General features: G+C 49.8%; 2 protein-coding genes across 2 annotated transcripts in view; both read left to right on the top strand.

Annotated features, from left to right (window-relative positions):
• pkhd1l1.1 (PKHD1 like 1, tandem duplicate 1) overlaps positions 1-13,502 on the top strand; it is a 59,708-nt gene extending 46,206 nt beyond the window's left edge. The window contains 21 exon segments of the mRNA XM_030347758.1: positions 301-430; positions 1,109-1,282; positions 1,648-1,751; positions 2,092-2,218; positions 2,403-2,524; positions 2,751-2,841; positions 3,343-3,491; positions 3,753-3,875; positions 4,360-4,471; positions 4,819-4,935; positions 5,106-5,271; positions 5,715-5,947; positions 6,476-6,640; positions 8,847-9,004; positions 9,313-9,448; positions 9,780-10,139; positions 10,470-10,621; positions 11,095-11,241; positions 11,963-12,116; positions 12,945-13,002; positions 13,269-13,502. Coding sequence (XP_030203618.1) covers positions 301-430; positions 1,109-1,282; positions 1,648-1,751; positions 2,092-2,218; positions 2,403-2,524; positions 2,751-2,841; positions 3,343-3,491; positions 3,753-3,875; positions 4,360-4,471; positions 4,819-4,935; positions 5,106-5,271; positions 5,715-5,947; positions 6,476-6,640; positions 8,847-9,004; positions 9,313-9,448; positions 9,780-10,139; positions 10,470-10,621; positions 11,095-11,241; positions 11,963-12,116; positions 12,945-13,002; positions 13,269-13,404 — 3,114 coding nt within the window. The 3' untranslated portion in view covers positions 13,405-13,502.
• Positions 13,503-14,279: 777 nt separating this feature from the next.
• Positions 14,280-16,161, top strand: gdf6b (growth differentiation factor 6b). Its single transcript, XM_030347757.1, has 2 exons — positions 14,280-14,848; positions 15,164-16,161. The coding sequence occupies exons 1-2, from the start codon at positions 14,503-14,505 to the stop codon at positions 16,159-16,161; spliced, it is 1,344 nt and encodes a 447-aa protein (XP_030203617.1). The 5' UTR covers positions 14,280-14,502.
• The last annotated feature ends 2,945 nt before the right edge of the window (positions 16,162-19,106 follow it).

Raw genomic sequence — 19,106 nt, forward strand, 5'->3', positions numbered from 1 at the left:
CAGATGTCCAAATTCAGATATTATCTGGTTCCGACATAAATGTATACAATTAGTTACATTGTAAAAAAATAAAAAATATGGTATGATATGATAAATGATATGAAGATTGACATAATATGATTATTTAGATAAGATATGTTAGGTATGACCATGTTTGTTATTCAATGCGTTAATAACAATGTTTAAGTTGTGAGTCAACAATATGGAGTCAGTTGGTTGGACTTTGATTTCTTCAGTTATGTTTGTCTGTTTGTCTGACCGTTTGTTCGTGTGTTCGTGTTTTGTGTTGTTGTGCGTCAGACGGGGGACGAGGTGGTCATCTCCACCACCGGGTTCAACGCCTGGGAGACGGAGACGCGCCACATCACCGCCGTGTCCGCTGACGGCCTCACGCTCACCCTCAACCAGTCCCTGGAGTTCACTCACATCGGTACGTCCACCAGCAGCCCCCAGCAGATAGACACCTCCCACCCCAGGAACTAGAAACCTCCCACCCCAGAAACTAGACACCTCCCACCCCAGGAACTAGACACCTCTCACCCCAGGAAACTAGACACCTCCCACCCCAGAAACTAGACACCTCCCGACCCAGGAATACACAACATCCACCCCGGGAAATACTCACATCCCACCCAAGGAAATACAGACCTCCCATTGTTGTAAATGCACACCACCCATCCCAGCAAATACCCTCCCCCCACCCCAGGAAATACACACCTTCCACTTCAGGAAATACACACCTCCCATCCCAGGAAATACACACCACGACCAAACAAATATGCATACCCACGACCCAAGGATATAAAAACAGCGACTTAGGAAATACACACCTCCAATCCCACCTCCCAAGGGAGGTGGCATGCAAAAATAATTGTCCCAACTTTTTTTTTGCATGCCACCTCCGTCTTTTTTCTTTTTGCTTGCCGCATCCCTTTGATTGCATGCCACCTCCATTGGGAGGTGGCATGCAGTTGCGACACCACTGTCGCAACTTCCTTTCCGCTTTTTCTCATGCTTCTCTTTCTCTCCGTCTCCCTTCTCCCTCTCTTCCCTCTCCTCCCCCCCCTCTCTCTCTCAATGTCTCTCCCTCTCTCCCCCCTCCTTCCAGCCGGGACCCACAGCGTCCCCGGGACGTCTGCGTCCTACACGCTGTCAGCGGACGTGGGCCTGCTCACCAGGAACATAAAGGTCATAGGTCAGGACTACCCTCAGCTGTTTGAGGAGTCCTTTGGGGCGCGGGTGCTCGTGGGCGCCTACTCCTGGGAGGGGATCGACTACAAAGGTACACACCACACACCCGGAATTAGACAGACATTATTAAACATCGTTATTACCGCATCATTCGTCCTTTTTTCGATTTATGGCGTATTTATCCGAATAGCTGCCTGCATGTACAACATTGATCTGCGATGTACATTGCTCAATGTAGCACGTTTCGTTTTCCGTTTTAAACGGTTAAATTACATTTGATTTGGTTTTTGGTTAATTAATCAGTCCTCGGGATTAATTGGATTTTTCTGTTGTCCAACGAACCCCAAACGGTTCCGTAATGGAACTGAAACAGGGCTACCCTGCAGGGCTACCCCTCTGCTGTGCTTCATGTTCTGTTCTCCACTCCCTGTCCGCTGTCATGTTGACTCCCTGAAGGCGTGGCCCAGATCAGAAACGTGGAGTTCCACCACTCCGGACAGCAAGGGTGGAGCGACTTCACTGACCCCCGCTACTCCGTGGCCTTCCTCAACCTGGGAGAGGTACGGCAAAATGACCCCTAACCCTAAGTCTAACCCCCACCTCATCCTTACCCTAAAACCCAGCCCTGACCACCTAACCCTAAACTAACCCCCACCCCCATCCCTATCAAAACAGGAAATTCATGAAAGTTATCCTAAATTCTACCACTATGATTACTAATCATAATACAAGTTTGTATGTTAACATTTTTAAATGATTTGGAGAATTCAAGTACTTTGCTACAAGTACTACATCTTTGATGCTGGGTGAGTAATGGGCCCTTTACAACGCCTGCCTCATGTGAAGAGATCGTGATGGTGATGAATGGATGAATAATATTCTCCTCTCCCTCTGTAAAAGGTTGCAGTGAACGAGTCCTACCTCCAGGGATGTGCGTTCCACAACGGCTTCTCCCCCGCCATCGGCGTCTTCGGAACGGACGGGATGTTCGTGGACGACAACGTGGTCCACCACACTGTGGGAGAGGGTGAGGAACACTGCTGAACCTGGAGAGTTAGATAGTAGGGCGGAGAGGGGGAGGGTTAGATAGTAGGTAGAAGAAAGTGGAAAAGGGGGCATCAAATACAGCTGGTTATGGGGTATCTGTAGAGTAGTCGCGGTCTTTCTCCTGAACTTGAGGACCTGGCCTCACTGTTGTTTGGCGTCCACAGGGATCAGGGTTTGGGGCAACGCGGTGACGGTCCGTAGGAACCTGGTGACCCTGACCCGCTGGCCGGGCTCCTACCAGGACCGAGAGGAGGACTTCAACTACGACTGGAACGCGGCCATCGAGGTCCGTCCTCGCACATACAGAAAACAACACTGTGACCTCTCCTGCTTTTATCTAGTGGGTTGTATCTTGGTTCATGTTCCATTTTGGACCGGTACCGTTTGTTTGGGTTGCTCGTGGCTTAGCAGTGAGATGTTGTGTTGCGTTGTGTTGTGGTCTGGTGTGTATTTTAATTAGTGGCGCGTTTGTGAGTTTTTGTTTTCATTGTGTTTCGTGCGTCTCCTACCAGGTCAGCGAGGGTATCAACGTAGTGCTGCAGCACAACATCGTGGCCGGCTTCGAGCGGGTCGGCTACCGCATCGACGGCGAGCCCTGCCCAGGTAATGCACTGATATGACCCTAACTCGCTCCCTCATTCTCCGAAGACCTTCACTCGCTCCCTCCTTCTCTAAAGACCTTCACTTGTTCCCTCATTCTCTAAAGACCTTCAATTGTTCCCTCATTCTCGAAAGTCCTTCTCTCACTCCCTCATTCTCTCAAGATCTTCCCTCGCTCCCTTATTCTCCAAAGTCTGTCACTCGCTCCCTCCTTCTCTAAAGACCTTCACACACTCCCTCATTCTTTAAAGTCCTTCACTTGTTCCCTCATTCTCTTAAGACCTTCACTTGTTCCCTCATTCTCTAAAGTCCTTCACTTGTTCCCTCATTCTATTAAGTTCTTCACTTATTCCCTCATTCTCTAAAGTCCTTCACTCGCTCCCCCATTCTCTCAAGTCCTTCACTTGTGCCCTCGTTCTCTGAAGACCTTTAATCATTCCCTGATTCTCCAAAGAGTTGTTGTGTGCTCACCCAGTCTCCTCGTATTCAATGTTTTTCTCCCAGATTCTCCGAGCAGCAGCGAGGCGTGGCTGCAGAACGAGGCCCACGGCGGTCTGTACGGCGTGTACATGAACAAGGACGGCCTCCCCCGCTGCAGCCTCATCCGCCGCTTCACCGTCTGGAAGAGCTACGACTACGGCATCTACTTCCAGGTACGGACCCTGGTCCCCTCTAGTGGTCATGTGGGGTAGTTCACTTGAGTTCTTCACTTCAGTACTTTTGTCTTTTTCAGCATTTCTTGTTCTAATATCCAATTAATTTTTAAATAATTTGTTCTTTAACAATGTATTTTAACGTATTTGTTAAGTCTGGGTTGAGTTGGCTTCAGATGGCTCTGGGATGTTGAAATTGTTTATTGTTCATTACATCATAATCATAAAATAGCATCCTTTAAGTGACCGTTTCCCGCCCAGACTGCCTCCAACGTCATCGTTGCGGGGGTGACGCTGGCGGACAACGGCCTGGGCCTCATGCCCCTGGTCTACTCCCCGCCGTCCCTGCCTCACCTCTACGCCGACAAGACCATCCGCGTCCGGGTACGTTGTCCTCCCTCGGGTCCTCCTTCTGGCTCGCAGGGCGACTGATCACTTCCGTTAAGATCTCACCACAATAGACACACAACTGATACGAGGGTTGTCGTTGTTAAAGTGAAAGTGATTCAACAGAGTTCAATGGGCTTTTAAAGGGGACCTGGCATGCTTATTTTTTTTCTAATATGAGTTCTGCTTCATACGCATGCTGTGGCAAAATCTTCTCCCTGAAAAGTTGTCCCTTTGACGTCAATGGTCCAGCATTTGAGTTCCCCAAATAGGACCAATGACGTCAATGGGGCAACTTTAAACCCCAATCCCGCCCCAAAACACGGACAGTATCCAACTGTATTTCCTTTAAGGTTGTATTCATATGCATACGTGATATCCCGTATGCGTAACGTTGACCAGGTTTGCTCAGGGATGTTCTTTGCCTGAAAGGATTTCCTGTGTAACAAACTTCTCTTTGTGGTTTGTTTGCCGTTGCCAGGACTCCCTGGTGGTCGGAACGAGCCCGGGCTTCAACTGCTCAGACGGCGTGCCCATGGAGGACTTCAACATCCGGGAGAGCTCCAGTGAACGCGGCGCCAAACTCCCAGACGGTAGACTTTTCAAATCAACACGTCTGACTCGACACCCTGACTCAGAGACAACCAGTTTTTTAAAGGGGTCATATTATACCACAAGGTGTGAGTATGATTAGCCTTTAAAAGCAATTGAAAACATTTGCTTCAGTCCACTGGGTAGGCTGGTCTATCCAGCACACATCTAGGAGGACACACCCACTAGTGATGTCCGAAGGTGCAGATTCTCAAAACTGCTTGCAACGGCTGATCACACTCACACCTGGTGATATAATATGTCCCCTTTAAGGGGGGGGGGGAGGGACATGCATTGTTTCGACAACTAAAAACATAATTTTCTCTTTCCTTTCTTTTCCTTTCGGCAGGTGGTCGGTCAGGACTCGGCTGGCCGTGGTTCGAGTCTGGCCACAATGCGGCGCCGTTCATGCCTCACCACGGCAACTCTAACTACAACGCCATCCGCGGGCTGATGACGGTCGTCGGTAGGTATCCATGACGACAGCCGTACAACCCTGGCGGAGGAGAGAAAGAGAGAGACAGAGATGGAATCCGAACGCAGATCAGCGATCCATGATCCAGAAGAGGACATTCTCAATGTTCTCCAGACCGACTGCGTGAAGCTCAGGATGCTTTCTTCTTCTTCTCTCTACAGACACCATCTTTGTGGCGTTCAAGAGCGTGTGTCCCGGTGTGTCCAGCGCCATGTTCATGACCAGCCCGTCCAACAACGACCTGCACCACCCCATTCAGGTGGAGCGCATCACCGTCTCTGACAGCACCGAGGACTCCAAGGTCTTCATCCACCGGCCGGATGTGGGGTGGGTTTCAGTCCTTTATGTCGGGCGTTTAGGGGGCTTAGGGGGACAGTGTAGTGGCTTGGTAGTATGACTTCCAGCCGACTATCCTATCCTTGGGCAAGCTGCCTTAAAACGACCTGCGCCTTAACGATAACCTTTTCGCTCTGGAGATGAGGGTTGGAACAGTTTCAAGTGTTCTGTAAACTTAATTTAAATGTCCATCAAAATGTCAAAGCCAAGGGAAAGCTTTTGTTTGTGTTAAGCAATAGCACTTCTACAATGCCCATCTTGGGTTTTCTTTCTATCTCTAACCCTTTACTTTTAAATACAACTGAAATCGAGCGGAACAAGCAGCGAGTAACAAAGCCTCTTGCACGACATCGCTATACAGCGTAGGTCCTAGGTCCCAGGTTCTGACGGGTTCCCAGTATGCTCAGAACATGGCTGTGTGTGTCTTACCCCAGTAAGGTCAACCCGTCCGACTGCGTGGACATGGAATGCGACGCCAAGAAGAAGAGCATGCTGAAGGACCTGGACGGTTCATTCCTGGGCGCCGTCGGCACGGTGGTCCCCCAGTCGGAGTACGCGTGGAACGGGGACCCCAGCAGGGGCCTTGGGGACTACCGGATCCCCAAGGTCATGCTGACCTACCCTAATGGAAGCCGCATCCCCGTGGACCAGATCGCCCCCAACAAAGGTTAGCCTCACTGGCGGTACCGGGGGCTGGTGGCTGGGTTGGGTTGCGGGTCGAGTTAGCATTAAGGTTCTAGAGCTACAGCATCTACATAAGTAGTATTGTGGGTCAAGCTGGCATTAAGGTACTAGAGCTACAGATAAATAGATAAGTAGCATTTTTGGTCAAGTTAGCATTAAGGTTCTCGGGCTACAGCAGCTAGATAAGTAGCATTGTGGGAACAGTTAGCATTAAGGTTCTAGAGCTACAGCAGATAGATAAGTAGCATTGTGGGTAAATTTTGCATTGCGGTTTTAGGGGTACGGCTAGATAAGTAGCATCGTGGGTCAAGTTAGCATTGAGGAGAGAAATTTTGGTTATTTAGGAAATATTTGGCACAAACATTTATTTTAGGTAAAATATAAACCTAGCATAATAATAATAACCCATGGTCTGAAGTTGAGTAAAGTCGTTAATAGGAATCCAGAAATTCCCGCTCTTGAGATCCTCATTTGTCCACTCCCCTGATGTCCCCGCCCCCTCCTCTCCCAGGTGTGATCAGGGAGAACTGTACCTACATGCCGGCCTGGCAGAGCTACAAGTGCTTCGGCCTGAACTATCGCTTGCTGGCAATCGAGAGCATGGACGCCGACACAGAGACCCGGCGTCTGTCCCCCGTGGCCATCCTGGGAGGCGGCTTCGTGGACCTCATCAACGGTAGGAGCGAGTCGTCCCCACCAGGGGGCTCCACACGAGGGTTAAAGTTGTAGAACTTTGTTTTGCGCTTCAATGTGTTAAAGGTTGGGTAGGTGATTTGGGAAACGCCAGCAGATTTTGAAAATACACAACTCAAATGGTCCTACCCCCTCTCCTTCAACGCTGACTCTGACTCCACCCATTCCAAGTACCTGGACGCGCAATCATGCACGAGCGCGAACAGAGATGCGCGAGAGCGAGCCAGGCTAGCGTAGGTTTTCGTTTAACAACATGGCACTACATTCAGCTGTAAGTTGCACCCAGTACCGCGGGAAGTAGGAGTGCTGGGGGTGCTGCAACACCCCCTGTCCGAGGCCCTGTCTTATCACAGAAAACTATCATTTCTAAACACTCCGGCCAAAGTGGAGATTTCTGAAAACGCCGGTTATGTGTTGTCGTGTCAACGGGGAGAAACGGGATTTTAGGTTCTGAAGCGTCACATTATGCACCAGGAAATGCTTAACGTCATGTGAGCGCCCGCTGTACCGTATTGGTCCGAATATAAACACAAACCCCATTGTAAGACGACCTATATTTGGAAAAAAGATTTGAAGACCAGATCCGTTTTTTATGAATAAATAAATTGTATTCATTGAAATAATATACGAAAATAAAAAGGCATCGAATAAAACACTGCATTGCCACTAAACAGTAGTGCAAATAGGCCGTACTGATGTGTACACCAAAGACTATTCCTGACACTCCTCTGCCCCGCTGTGTTCGCTCTGGCTGTGGTCGCTCCGAACTGTTTCGGCCCGTGGCAAAGCGAGTCATCCTCGCTGCTGTCCAAGGCATTTTGAGACGCAGCATTTATTTAATGCTCATATGACCTAGTGCTGAAGGTTATATGAAAAAGTGTGAGGGTAGCGGTGGTGCGCTAAACTTGTTCTGTGAGCAGCTGGATGTGAACGATCGATTTTCAACTGTCCGCGCATGCACTGGTGTAATTGAGCTGCGCTGCTATACATCTTTTTTTATCAATGTAACGAGTTGCGAGTCTAGTGCAGGCTGAGTTTTTTTTTTTCCCAGCACCCCCTGCTGAGAATACGTTCTCGCTGCAATGGTTGGACCAGATGTTATAAACATTAAACGGTCACATAAATCATTACTATTTTTAGAAAATGTATGTTTGTTTCATATAATTGTATTGGAAGTCCTGGTTTTCACTAGGGTTGCCGCGGTGTGGACATTTTCACACCGAGTAATACACTCGTCTCCACACCGGTATTACCGAGTATAAACGGTATAAACTTTGAAACTAGGTCAACCGCCACACAAGCATCGGTTTTTAGACCCTTCTCGTCCTTCAGTTGCCGCCAACGTTCGAAAGCAGCGCCTAGGATTATTCTTGATTTCAGTTTTTCTCTTTCAGCGTTTTTATTATCAATTACTCTCTGAAAAAGAGTTTTCCTTCTCTTTGCTGGTGGTGGTGGTGGTGGTGGGGATGGTGGCGTCTTGTCTGCCATGGAAATTGTCTTCTACTGCTAGGTCCAAATGTGGATTAACTAGTTCCAGTAGCTACCGCAGGTTAACAACAAACAGGAGCTTGCTCTGGGTCACGAGCTCTGGGTCACGAGTACTGCACGAAGGGGTCGCGCGCGGGGCGCGGGGGAGGGGGACTGCAGTACGACCGTTTGATTGACGTACTTACTGTCCAATGCAACTCGGTGGCAATGGAAATGATTGGCTGGAGTTTTTCGAGCCCTGCCCGTTCCACAGATGATTGACTTGTTTAATTTTCATGTCAGTACTTCTAACTCAGTGGCTGTAAGCGGGTTATGATAAGGATTTCAAGTAATTTTGCAAAAATGGCCAAAAAAGCAAATCACCTATACAACCTTTAAGGGCTCATTTTGTGACGTCGTTGATGTTTATTATTGAATGGATTTAATCAATACTTTAGCTATTGGTCATCAACTACTTTTGTTTGAGATTGCTATTTGGCTAGCATACATCGTTAGCTTTGGCTAGCATGAGGCTTGTCATTTGACAGATGTACATATTTGGCTAGCGTTCATCAATTATTTTGTCTAATTTGAGGCTAATTGTCTTTCATGCACATATATCTTGCGAGAAGCTAATTGTTTTCAGGAACATTTCGCTAGCGATCCTGCATTGCCTTGGCTAGCGTCTAGCATGGAGCTAACTGTTACCCTGCCCCCCCCAGGCCCCCAGGACCACGGCTGGTGTAGCGGCTACACCTGCCAGCTGAGGCTGTCCCTGTTCCACGCCATGGTGGCCACGGGGCGCGCCTTCGACGTCTTCTTCTCCAGCGTCAGCCCCCAGAAGCTACGGCTCATGTTGCTCAACGCCCCGCCCACGGAGGTGAGGCCACGCCCACATGGCAGCAGAGGGGGCGGGGCTTGTGGAGTCGGATTAAACAACTTTATGTTTGATCACATTTTGAAACGACTAGGATATGTGGTCATCGATAGGTTTGATTTCATCTTGAATTGGGTTTTGACAGTTGGATCAGGGGAAACCCATGAAACGATGGGATGGAATTAAACGGTTCATCACGGTGATGATATTTAAATAAGGGACAGCATTTAGAACACATCATGTCCTGCGCGTTTTGTCCCTCTCTGCTTGCCGTTGACGGTGTGCCGCTCCCCCTTCCTCTCGTTCTCCAGAGCGTCCTGGTGTCCGTCTTCTACTCCAAGCCCAAACGGCTGGACGTCTACGTAAACAACCAGCTGATCGCTCCCACCAACGCTGAGTGGAACGCAGAGAACACAGACTACACCATGATGGAGCCCTCATACCCTGGTACACCTCACACCCAACACGCACGCACGCACGCACGCACGCAGAGCCAGAGGTGTTAAAGAGAAGGGAGGGAGGGGCATCTTGCTCTAGGTTTCTCACTGTAGGGGCCCGGCAATATCAAACAACGGACCCTCTTTCGCCAGCATCTCTCATGCGTCTAAACCCCTCCGCTTACGTTCCTACCCTGGTAACCTTCTTTCTATTATTCATATTCAACCTTTGTTGAACCAGGTCAGTCTCCTCGAGAACATCTCTCATTCAACACACTGAACGACAGCAAACCAGTTCACATACTCTCTCTCTCGCCGCTCCGTCCCTCCCTTCTCCTCAGGCCAATACGTCCCAGCGCTGAACTCCTCCCTGGGCACCAACTTCTTCGACCGGGACACCAAGATGCTGCAGCTGTTGGTGCGCGGCTCGGACCCCGTGGAGATCCGCACCTCCCCTCTGCTGGTGATCGCCTTCAACCTGCCCGCCATGACGGAGGACCAGTTCTTCGGGGACAGCCTGGTGCGGAACCTGGCGCTGTTCCTCAAGGTGCCCTCCAGTATGATCCGCATCACCAAGGTGGTGCGCGAGGACGGCGGCGGCGGCGGCGCCCGGCGAAGGAAGCGCGCGGCGGCGGCGGGGCTCACCGTGGAGGTGGAGATCCAGAAGCCCCCCGTGCAGCAGACCTCCAACACCACCGACGGTGAGGGGGGGGCAGGAGGGCGGGGTTGGGTTAAGGGTCGCTCAGTACTTTGACTGAGCGGCTTAAAGTATAGTACTATGAGTTGGTAAAAGTACTCAAAGACACTTTTAAGTTTCACACGTTAACCTTCTATGTTTTTATGTTTAAGTACTCATGAACTTACTACTTTAAGTACTTCACGTTAGTACTGTATTAACATGAAGTACTTTAAGTTTGTGAGTACTTGATTAATGATTAATGGTATATTAATGCAGTCTTATTGTAAAGTGTTACCAAGGCACAAGTGTGTGACTCCCCCTTCATGACTCACCCCGTCTCCCCCTCCCCCAGACGAGGCAGCCTTCGTGGAGCTCCAGTCCATCGCTGACGACCTGGGCCAGGCGGCGGTGTCCGGGAACCTCAGCCAGTCCATCGGCTTCAACGTCTCCTCCGTGGGCATCACCGCACCGCCTCCCCCCGCCTCCGACCCCACATGGAACCAGGTGCTTCTTCTCCTCCTCCTCCTCCTCCTCTTCCTAGTGTTGATCCAAGAACAATAAATCATGGAGTCTGGCCAACCAGTAGCAACAACATCGCTGTCCTAAGCAAACCAGTGCTAGCGTTTGTGCACCAGTTTCTTTCTGTGCTAGCGTTAGCGCACCAGTGTGTGTGTGTGTCCTGGTGTTAGCGCACCAGTGTGTGTGTGTGTCCTGATGTTAGCACACCAGTGTGTGTGTGTGTCCTGGTGTTAGCGCACTAGTGTGTGTGTGTCCTGGTGTTAGCGCACTAGTGTGTGTGCGTCCTGGTGTTGGCGCACTAGTGAGTGTCTGTCCTGGTGTTAGCGCACCAGTGTGTTTATGAGCTACCGTTAGCGTACCAATGTGTTAATACGCGAGCTTCAGTGTAGTAGTACCTGCGTACCTGTTCCTTTCCAGCCCCTTTTGGCGTATAAACGTGCGTTTGTCGCCCCCTGCAGGTGGCGGCGGAGGAGGTGACCCGGGAGGAGCCCACGGTGAGCTTCGTGTCCAGCGTGGACAGCCTGAGGTTGATGGAGGAGCCCATCGCTGGGGAGTACGTTGGCCCTCTGTCCCAGCAGCCCAGCCTCATGGCTCTGGATGAAGAGGTAGGCCTACCCAGAGGGTCAAGTCTGATGGGACACACTTTATTAACACTATAATTATTATTAATATTATTATTATTATTATATATATATTATCCGTACTGATTTTGCAACCTATACTACTTATTACTGGGCCGTTATATTATATAACGGCCCAGTAATAAGTAGTATAGGTAGCAATATCTGTATGAATATCATAATATATTATATTTAGTGCTGTCAGTTTAACGCGTTATTAACGGCGTTAACGCAAACCAATCTTAATGGCTATAATTGAGCAAGAGCTGTACGAAAGTTCAGTGATTGAAACAAATAAAAGCCTGGGCTATGGCAAGTTTAACGGTAGGCCTACCACTGTCATGCACCTACCCGATGTCACGTGGACCGGGTTGAATTCACTGCGGGTCTCTCTTCTTATATCCATCTTACCAAACATATTTTATTACTGTCTTTCTCAACACTCTGATCTCACTAAAAGGCTGGCAGCACGAAATCAAGGGATAACTAGAATAGAAAAAAATATGCGATTAATACAGATTAATCGCGAGTTAACTATGACATTAATCGCGATTAAATATTTGAATTGCTTGACAGCACTAATTATATCATGATATTCATACTGATAATGCAACTTAAACTACTCATTATTGGGCCGTGCAGTGAGTGCGGGCCAATAAAGACGAGCGGGACTCTTGCCTGACCGAATGGTGTTCCCCGTTACCAGGGTAACTGTGTGTCGGTCGGCGTGACGTCGCTGAGGGTGACGGCGACCCTGAAGGACGCCAGCGGCGTGGCGGTCGACGGCCTGGAGGGAAACACCACCATCCTGTTCAGGAGCTGCTGGGCCAACTTCACCGACCTGGCCATCGGCATCTCCGGTACGTCCACGAGTCGTACCCACAACCCCCGCGTTGCTCTGAGGAGAACCGGCTCCAACCGGTAGAACGGGACGCCGGGCGGCCAGAGACGGATTCACTCTGAATCTTGATCTCGGTCATTTGATTCAGAATCAGAATTGGGTTAATGTGAAGGGAACATTTTCATGTTGTTACGTATTTTAAGCACATAAGCTGCCCTCACATAGCCACTAGGAAGCAGGATCGAACACATAAGCTGCAATAACTACTCCAGCCACAGATGGCAGCACCTTTAGACAGGTGAGGATGGCGGAGCCATTACGTCACACCGGCCACGCCCACTTCACATAGGCCACGCCCACTTGATAGAACCCAGGAAGGAGTTCAGATTGAGGCCTGAGATCATAGGTAGACCCGCCGAGAGACATGGGCCTATGCCCGTGGCTCGAAGTAGCTCACGGTATTTCTCTCACACGCGTTAGATACAATTCCCTCCCTTTTGCTTCATAGTAACCACACCGAAATAAGCCTACTTTAACAAATAAAATGAGTTAAAAGCGACCAAGGATTGGACTACTTTCTTCAAGAAAAAAAACGCAACAATGTGCACGGAATGTGTTAAGATAAGATAAAGATATACAACACATTAGGAAAAAAAAAAGCTTATTTAAACCATCCGTAACTAGAACATCTGTTCCTCCATCTGAAACATTAAGTGTGCTCCTTTCTACGGTTCTCCATCATAGCTATCTCCAGCTATCAGCATACCTTGAAACACACTCCCAGTGTTGACCAAACGCCTGTCCCTCATTAACCCTCGACCCTTGTCCCCTGACCAATCCCCTGCAGGCGACAACCTGCGCATGGCCTTCACCCTCAACCAATGGGGCACCCAGTCCCGCGCGTTCGAAGTCAGGGCCACGCCCACCACCACCACCACCATGCCCTACAACAGCACCACCCCCACCAATACCACCACCTCCACCCCCGCCAACACCACCACCTCCACCCCCGCCAACACCACCACCCCGCCAACACCACCACCATGCCCTACAACAGCACCATCCCCGCCAACACCACCACCACCTCCCCCGCCAACACCACCACCACCCCCGCCAACACCACCACCACCCCCGCCAACACCACCACCAACACCACCACCCCCACCAACACCACCACCTCCACCCCCACCCAGCCTACCCCCATGGTCACCGACGATGAGTCAAGCATCTTTGACACGGCCAGCACCGTGCCCGCCGGGGCCGCCTGCATCCTCTTGGCGCTCCTCTTCCTGGTTACGGTGCAGTGAGAGCTACTGATTGGCCGGTCGGGTGGACGGCCGGCGTGTTGATTGGTCGGTCTGGGTTGTTTGTTTCTGTAGGGAAAGGGAATGCGCTTACACACACACACACACACACACACACACACACACACACACACACACACACATATATAGATATAAACACATAAACACACATAGAAATGTACTTTTTTTCCATTTATTTTACACACTGCTGTCTTTTCTTGTCTTTCAAAGTAAACGTTTCTGTTTTACTTTTGCCAAACTGAGAGTTTAGAGTTGTATAATGTCGTACAATTAAAGTTATTTAAACATACCTCTCCATTTACAGTTAGTCCAAAGGTTTAGCATAACCACCTTGAAGCAAAATGCTGATTTGTATATATTTTGTTGAAATTTTACGATCTTCTAAAATATATACTTGTTCAAACATTGGAGTCCGCGTGTGTTTCTTGAATACGCGATCGGTTTTGGCGGGAGTCTGACTCTATCCATGGTGCTGAAGAGGAAACGGAGAAACCAGTTTCATGAATGACGGCTGCACTTCTTGTGTCCGCCGCTAGAGGGCGCCAAGCACCACCGCTTCGTTCTGAGTCGCCCTGCTAACGTCTTGGGTCAACGTATGTGAGATAAATAAAGTATTAAAGTTAAACTGACACAAACTCATTTGACATACCGTAAAGGAAAATTGTAGCATACTAAATCCTACTTTTTTTAATTTTGGTGAGAGTAAAAGAAAGCGCAAGGCAGAGTGAGAGACAACCATATATCTCACACGGTTAGGTGGGCGTCATCCGTCATAAAACGCCTGGACCGAATTCTAAGAAAACGGCGACGAACGACAGGGGAACAATTAGCTTTTATAGCCTTAATTTAAGACCACCGTTTAGAGGAAGACAAGCGCGGTAGCTTACTCGGGTAGGCGTGTTCTCGGGGGGCACCCTTTAACTCGGGACGGGACGTCCTGCGCCCTGCACACTTCTCACAGTAGACCGCACTTGTTGCAGTCCTGGATGTGCAGGCCGGCTTCAAGCTGAATGCGTGGTCCTTCGGCCACAGACCCGGGCTCGATCAGTCTTAGGACGGAGACCTGTTTCTCGCCAGAGGATGGATCGGTACCAAGTAGCTGCCCTGGTCGTGGGTCTTGTACTGGTGCTGGAGACGACTTGTTTTCACTCACTCGCGGTGTTCCTCCCGGTACCCCCCAAGGGCAGCAAGGGGACCAAGCTGTTCGACGAACAGGACGCGTCCAAGTATTTCAAGGAGTTCTACACGTCGCCGTCAAGTGAGAAGCACAACAAGGCTATCTCCAAAGACCTGGTTGAGCCCCACGACTACATGCTCTCCATCTATAAGACCTTCTCCACGGCCGAGAAGCTGGGGCTCAACGCGAGTTTCTTTCGATCGTCAAAAGCCGCCAACACAATCGCCAGCTTTGTCGACAACGGGCAAGGTATGGGACCACATACTAAATCCCCTTTACTGAGTGTTTTTCTCATTGTTTTGAAAGATATCCCAATGTTATCGTGCGCGTGTGCGCTTGCTTGCTCGTGTGCATTCTTTGTGTGTGCGTAAAGTGGGCACCTGTCTCGTCATGTCCCTGGCCTCATATGTGTTCTGCATATTAAAAAAAAGATAGCCGTTTACATATAAAAAATGTTTGTTGAAAAACAATTTCGTTCTGAATCCCACGTCTGCCTCATGCTATGGGGACCCTACGTCACAATGACGACTGCACCTGACCCACTGATCCACCGTGTCCCCTCAGACCAGCTCCCCCTCGCCCCGCTGAAGCGGCAGCGGTACGAGTTCGACGTGTCCACGCTGTCGGACCGCGCCGAGGTGTTGGGGGCGGAGCTCCGCATCTACACCAAGGTCTCGGGGACCCTCCGGACGCTGGACACGGCCGGGCCCGTGGAGCTCCAGCTGAGGTCCTGCTCCGACCAGCAGCTCCTGGACTCCCGGACCCTGGACCTGCAGGACCCCCAGGACCGGCCCAAGTGGGAGGTGCTGGACGTGTGGGAGGTGTTCCGGGAGCGCGGCCGCCACGCGCCGCAGTTCTGCCTGGAGCTGGCGGCCGTGCTGGACAACCCCGAGCGAGAGCTGGACCTGCGGCTGCTGGGCTACCACCGGCAGGGCCGGCCGCAGCAGAAGAAGGCCATCCTGGTGGTCTTCACCCGCTCCCGCCGCCGGCAGACCCTGTTCAGCGAGCGGCGGGAGGGGATGGCCCTGGTGGGGCACAAGAGGAGGGGCGGGGGTGGCGGGGGTGGTGGGGGCGGTGGGCGAGGGAGGGGGCGGGAGAGGGCGGGAAGGGCGAAAGCCAACAGGAAGCGACGGACCACGGTGGTGGCGGCCGCGATGTCCTCCTCGTCGTCGTCATCGTCGGCGGCGGCGGCGGCGGCGGCGACCGCCAAGAACCGCCACGGCAAGCGGCACGGCAGGAAGTCGAAGACGCGCTGCGGCAAGCGGCCGCTGCACGTCAACTTCCGGCAGCTGGGCTGGGACGACTGGATCATCGCGCCGCTGGACTACGAGGCGCACCACTGCGAGGGCGTGTGCGAGTTCCCGCTGCGCGCCCACCTGGAGCCCACCAACCACGCCATCATCCAGACCCTCATGAACTCCATGGGGCCCGGGGACATGCCCCCGTCCTGCTGCGCCCCCACCCAGCTCAGCCCCATCAGCATCCTGTACATCGACTCGGGCAACAACGTGGTGTACAAGCAGTACGAGGACATGGTGGTGGAGTCCTGCGGGTGCAGGTAGTGGGGTGGTGGTGGTGGTGGTGGTGGTGGTGGTGGTGGTGGTGGTGGTGCAGGAGAGGGAGGACGGAGGGGATGGTGGTGGTGGCGTTGGAGGCTGCCGGAGAAGAAGGTGGCTGTGGTGGTGGAGGTGGCAGTGGTGGAGGAGTGAGATGAGGTTGAGGTGGTAGGAGGCGGTGGAGGATAGGGTGGAGGAGGTGGGAGGTGATGAAGGTGGAGGAGGTGGTGGAGGAGGTGGTGGAGGATAGGGTGGAGGAGGTGGTGGAGGAGGTGGTGGAGGAGATAGTGGAGGTATTTGAGGAGATGGTCAGAAACGTTCTCTCTCTCTCTCTCTCTCTCTCAAAACATGTCCTTGTTGTGAAACATTTTAACGCTTTCAAAGCTTTAGCTTTTCACCGAACTGACCAAATCCGTTGTGAACCACATAAGAAATATGAACTTGTAAGATGAAGATAAGAACTTACATGGTGCCTGTCTAATTTTCATATTTCTTAGAGGTTTTTTTCCACTAACAAAGATTATTACCTCATCCATTTTATTGACAGATTTTTTTCCATTTTTATTTTTAGGAATAACTTATCCAGTCTCTTATCTTTTAGGTTTCTAACGGCCAAAACCATTCTGCAGAACGAAACACTCTTTTTAAACGATTGTGTAAGAGTCTATGTGCTATTCATTACAAACGATAGAATATTGGCGTGTTTTAATGTTCGACCAGTATTAGCTAAATAACAAACCCTTTAAAATTATGACGTCTAGTTTCTTACGACTGCAGCAAAGTTTCAGACTCTCCTTGACATGACCTCTGGCTCAGGAAGCAGTTCAATCAGCTGTATGACTGCATCTAATTAGTTTCATTTAGTTGACATCCCAGTTCAAATAAATTAATTTTACAAACTTAAATAAATTACTGAATACATTATCAATATCTTCATCAATCCTTATCAGGTTTTGGGGGATCCGTTAAGAGCTTATTTTTGTATGCACTGATGTTCAAGTTTACCATATGTAAATATTGCTTTGGAAATTATAATTATACTTTATAAGGATAAGTTATTTCATTTTTCATGTCAATGTTGTCCGTTTTGATTAAGATATTGACTTTTAACGATTGACTTTTGATGTATGAAGGATTTACTAGAAGGAGTGCATAATATTTTCATGATGCTGTTGCCAAATTATATTTTGTAAAAATAGGAAAATATACAGGATAGAAACATTATTAGTATTCTGTTCAACTGTGTTTAATATTTTTTGTAGAATCATAGCCTTTTTTTTGTCAATTTAGTATAATTTTATGGAGTTCTGAAACACATACAGTATAAGCAATTAGTGTCATAAATAATTGCAAATCCAACGTTATGCCAGGTGATTTTTTGTTGAAATTTCTATTTTTGTTAGTTTGTTCTATTTATCTTGCTACTGCATATATAATTAAAAATATAAAAATATCAACAAATATCTTTGATAAACCTTAAGCAGTTATTCAGTATTCTTTTAGGGTTTCTTTCAACAATATATCCTTATTTTTTTGGTGGGAAATGTATGTTTTCCAACTTAACTATTCTTTATGACATATTGCCGATCTCGTGCACCCTAATTTATTCTGTGTATTATATCAATTCCTGGTTGTTGTAATTAAATTAAAATGAGATAATCGTGTTCTGTTTCTTCCAGTTTGTCTACCTAAAGGAACCCAGTTTTTACCCCTCAATTGTCACACAGTAACACAGATTCTGTTGGGACACAATTAGTCAAGAACTACACTACCCACAATTCATCAGCATTCGGAATGTTCGGACGGATGACTAATTTGATTGCCAGCTACCTTCAGGTCAAAGTGAGTTCGGCAGACAACCAAAGGTCCCATGAGTGGCCCCCTGGACCGTCTGTCAATTCGTCCGTGCGTCTGTCTCTCAGTCTGTCTATACGCGAGTGCCAGAAAACGACAAAACCGATTGGTTTACAAAGAAGAAACGAAAAAAACTCAAAAGCTGCTCATTCATTGGCCGACGCTGCAGACAACGTCATCCGGGAGCTCGACATCAGATTAAGCATGGTCTTCCCCCAGGGGGTCAAAGGTCAAGTGATGTATTGTCTCTGAGGGGCTGTGTACATTCTGCAGCCCACACGGGTCAGAGACCGGCGGGACCCTCACAGACAGGTGGGGGGGTTGGTGGTGGTGCTGATGGTGGGGGTGGTGGTGGCGGGGGACGTGCTAGTGGTAGAAGAGGATGGTGTTGAGGTGGTGGTGGTTACGGTTGGACAGTGGGTGGTTGTTGGTGGGTTGGGGTGGTGCAGTGGTTGGAGGTCATTGTTTGAGTTCCAGTTGGGGGAAGGTGCTTGGTGGTGGAGGTGGGGTTTGGCTTGGGGGGTTTGGGCTCTGGGTGGATTCGAGGGCTGGGTCGTGGGTTGGTTGGGGGATGCACTTGGGGGTGAGTTAGGTTTCGGGTGGTGGTGGTTTCGGTCGTGGTGCGGCGGGTGCTGGTGGGGGTTTGTGGTTGTTGTGGTAATAGTTGTTAGGTGTGGGTTTGGGTGGGTGGGGTTGACGTGGGGAGGGGCGCAGTCGGGGAAGGAATGTGCGCGTGTTTGATGCCTAGGGTTTGTCCCTCTGTCTCCTCTCTCTACCACACACACACACGGTCCGATATAAACCAGGGAGGCCGTCTAACCCAGCTGCACTCAACTGTCCGCAGGAGAACAAAGGAGAGGAATGCAACATCTCTCAAAAGGCGGCATCTGGAGTCTCTCTCTCTGTCTCTCTGTCTCTCTGTCTCTCTGTCTCTCTGTCTCTCTGTCTCTCTGTCTCTCTGTCTCTCTGTCTCTCCGTCTCTCCGTCTCTCCGTCTCTCCGTCTCTCCGTCTCTCCGTCTCTCCGTCTCTCTCTCTCTCTCTCTCTCTCTCTCTCTCTCTCTCTCTCTCTCTCTCTCTCTCTCTCTCTCTCTCTCTC

Source organism: Gadus morhua, chromosome 22 (assembly GCF_902167405.1).
Source record: "Gadus morhua chromosome 22, gadMor3.0, whole genome shotgun sequence".
Lineage (NCBI taxonomy): Eukaryota > Metazoa > Chordata > Actinopteri > Gadiformes > Gadidae > Gadus > Gadus morhua.

Bases quoted from the DNA above. Each gene is read 5' to 3' on its own strand.
- gdf6b (XM_030347757.1), top strand. From the start codon at position 14,503: ATGGATCGGTACCAAGTAGCTGCCCTGGTCGTGGGTCTTGTACTGGTG. The intron at 14,849-15,163 runs GTATGGGACCAC...GTGTCCCCTCAG, and splicing joins CTTTGTCGACAACGGGCAAG to ACCAGCTCCCCCTCGCCCCG.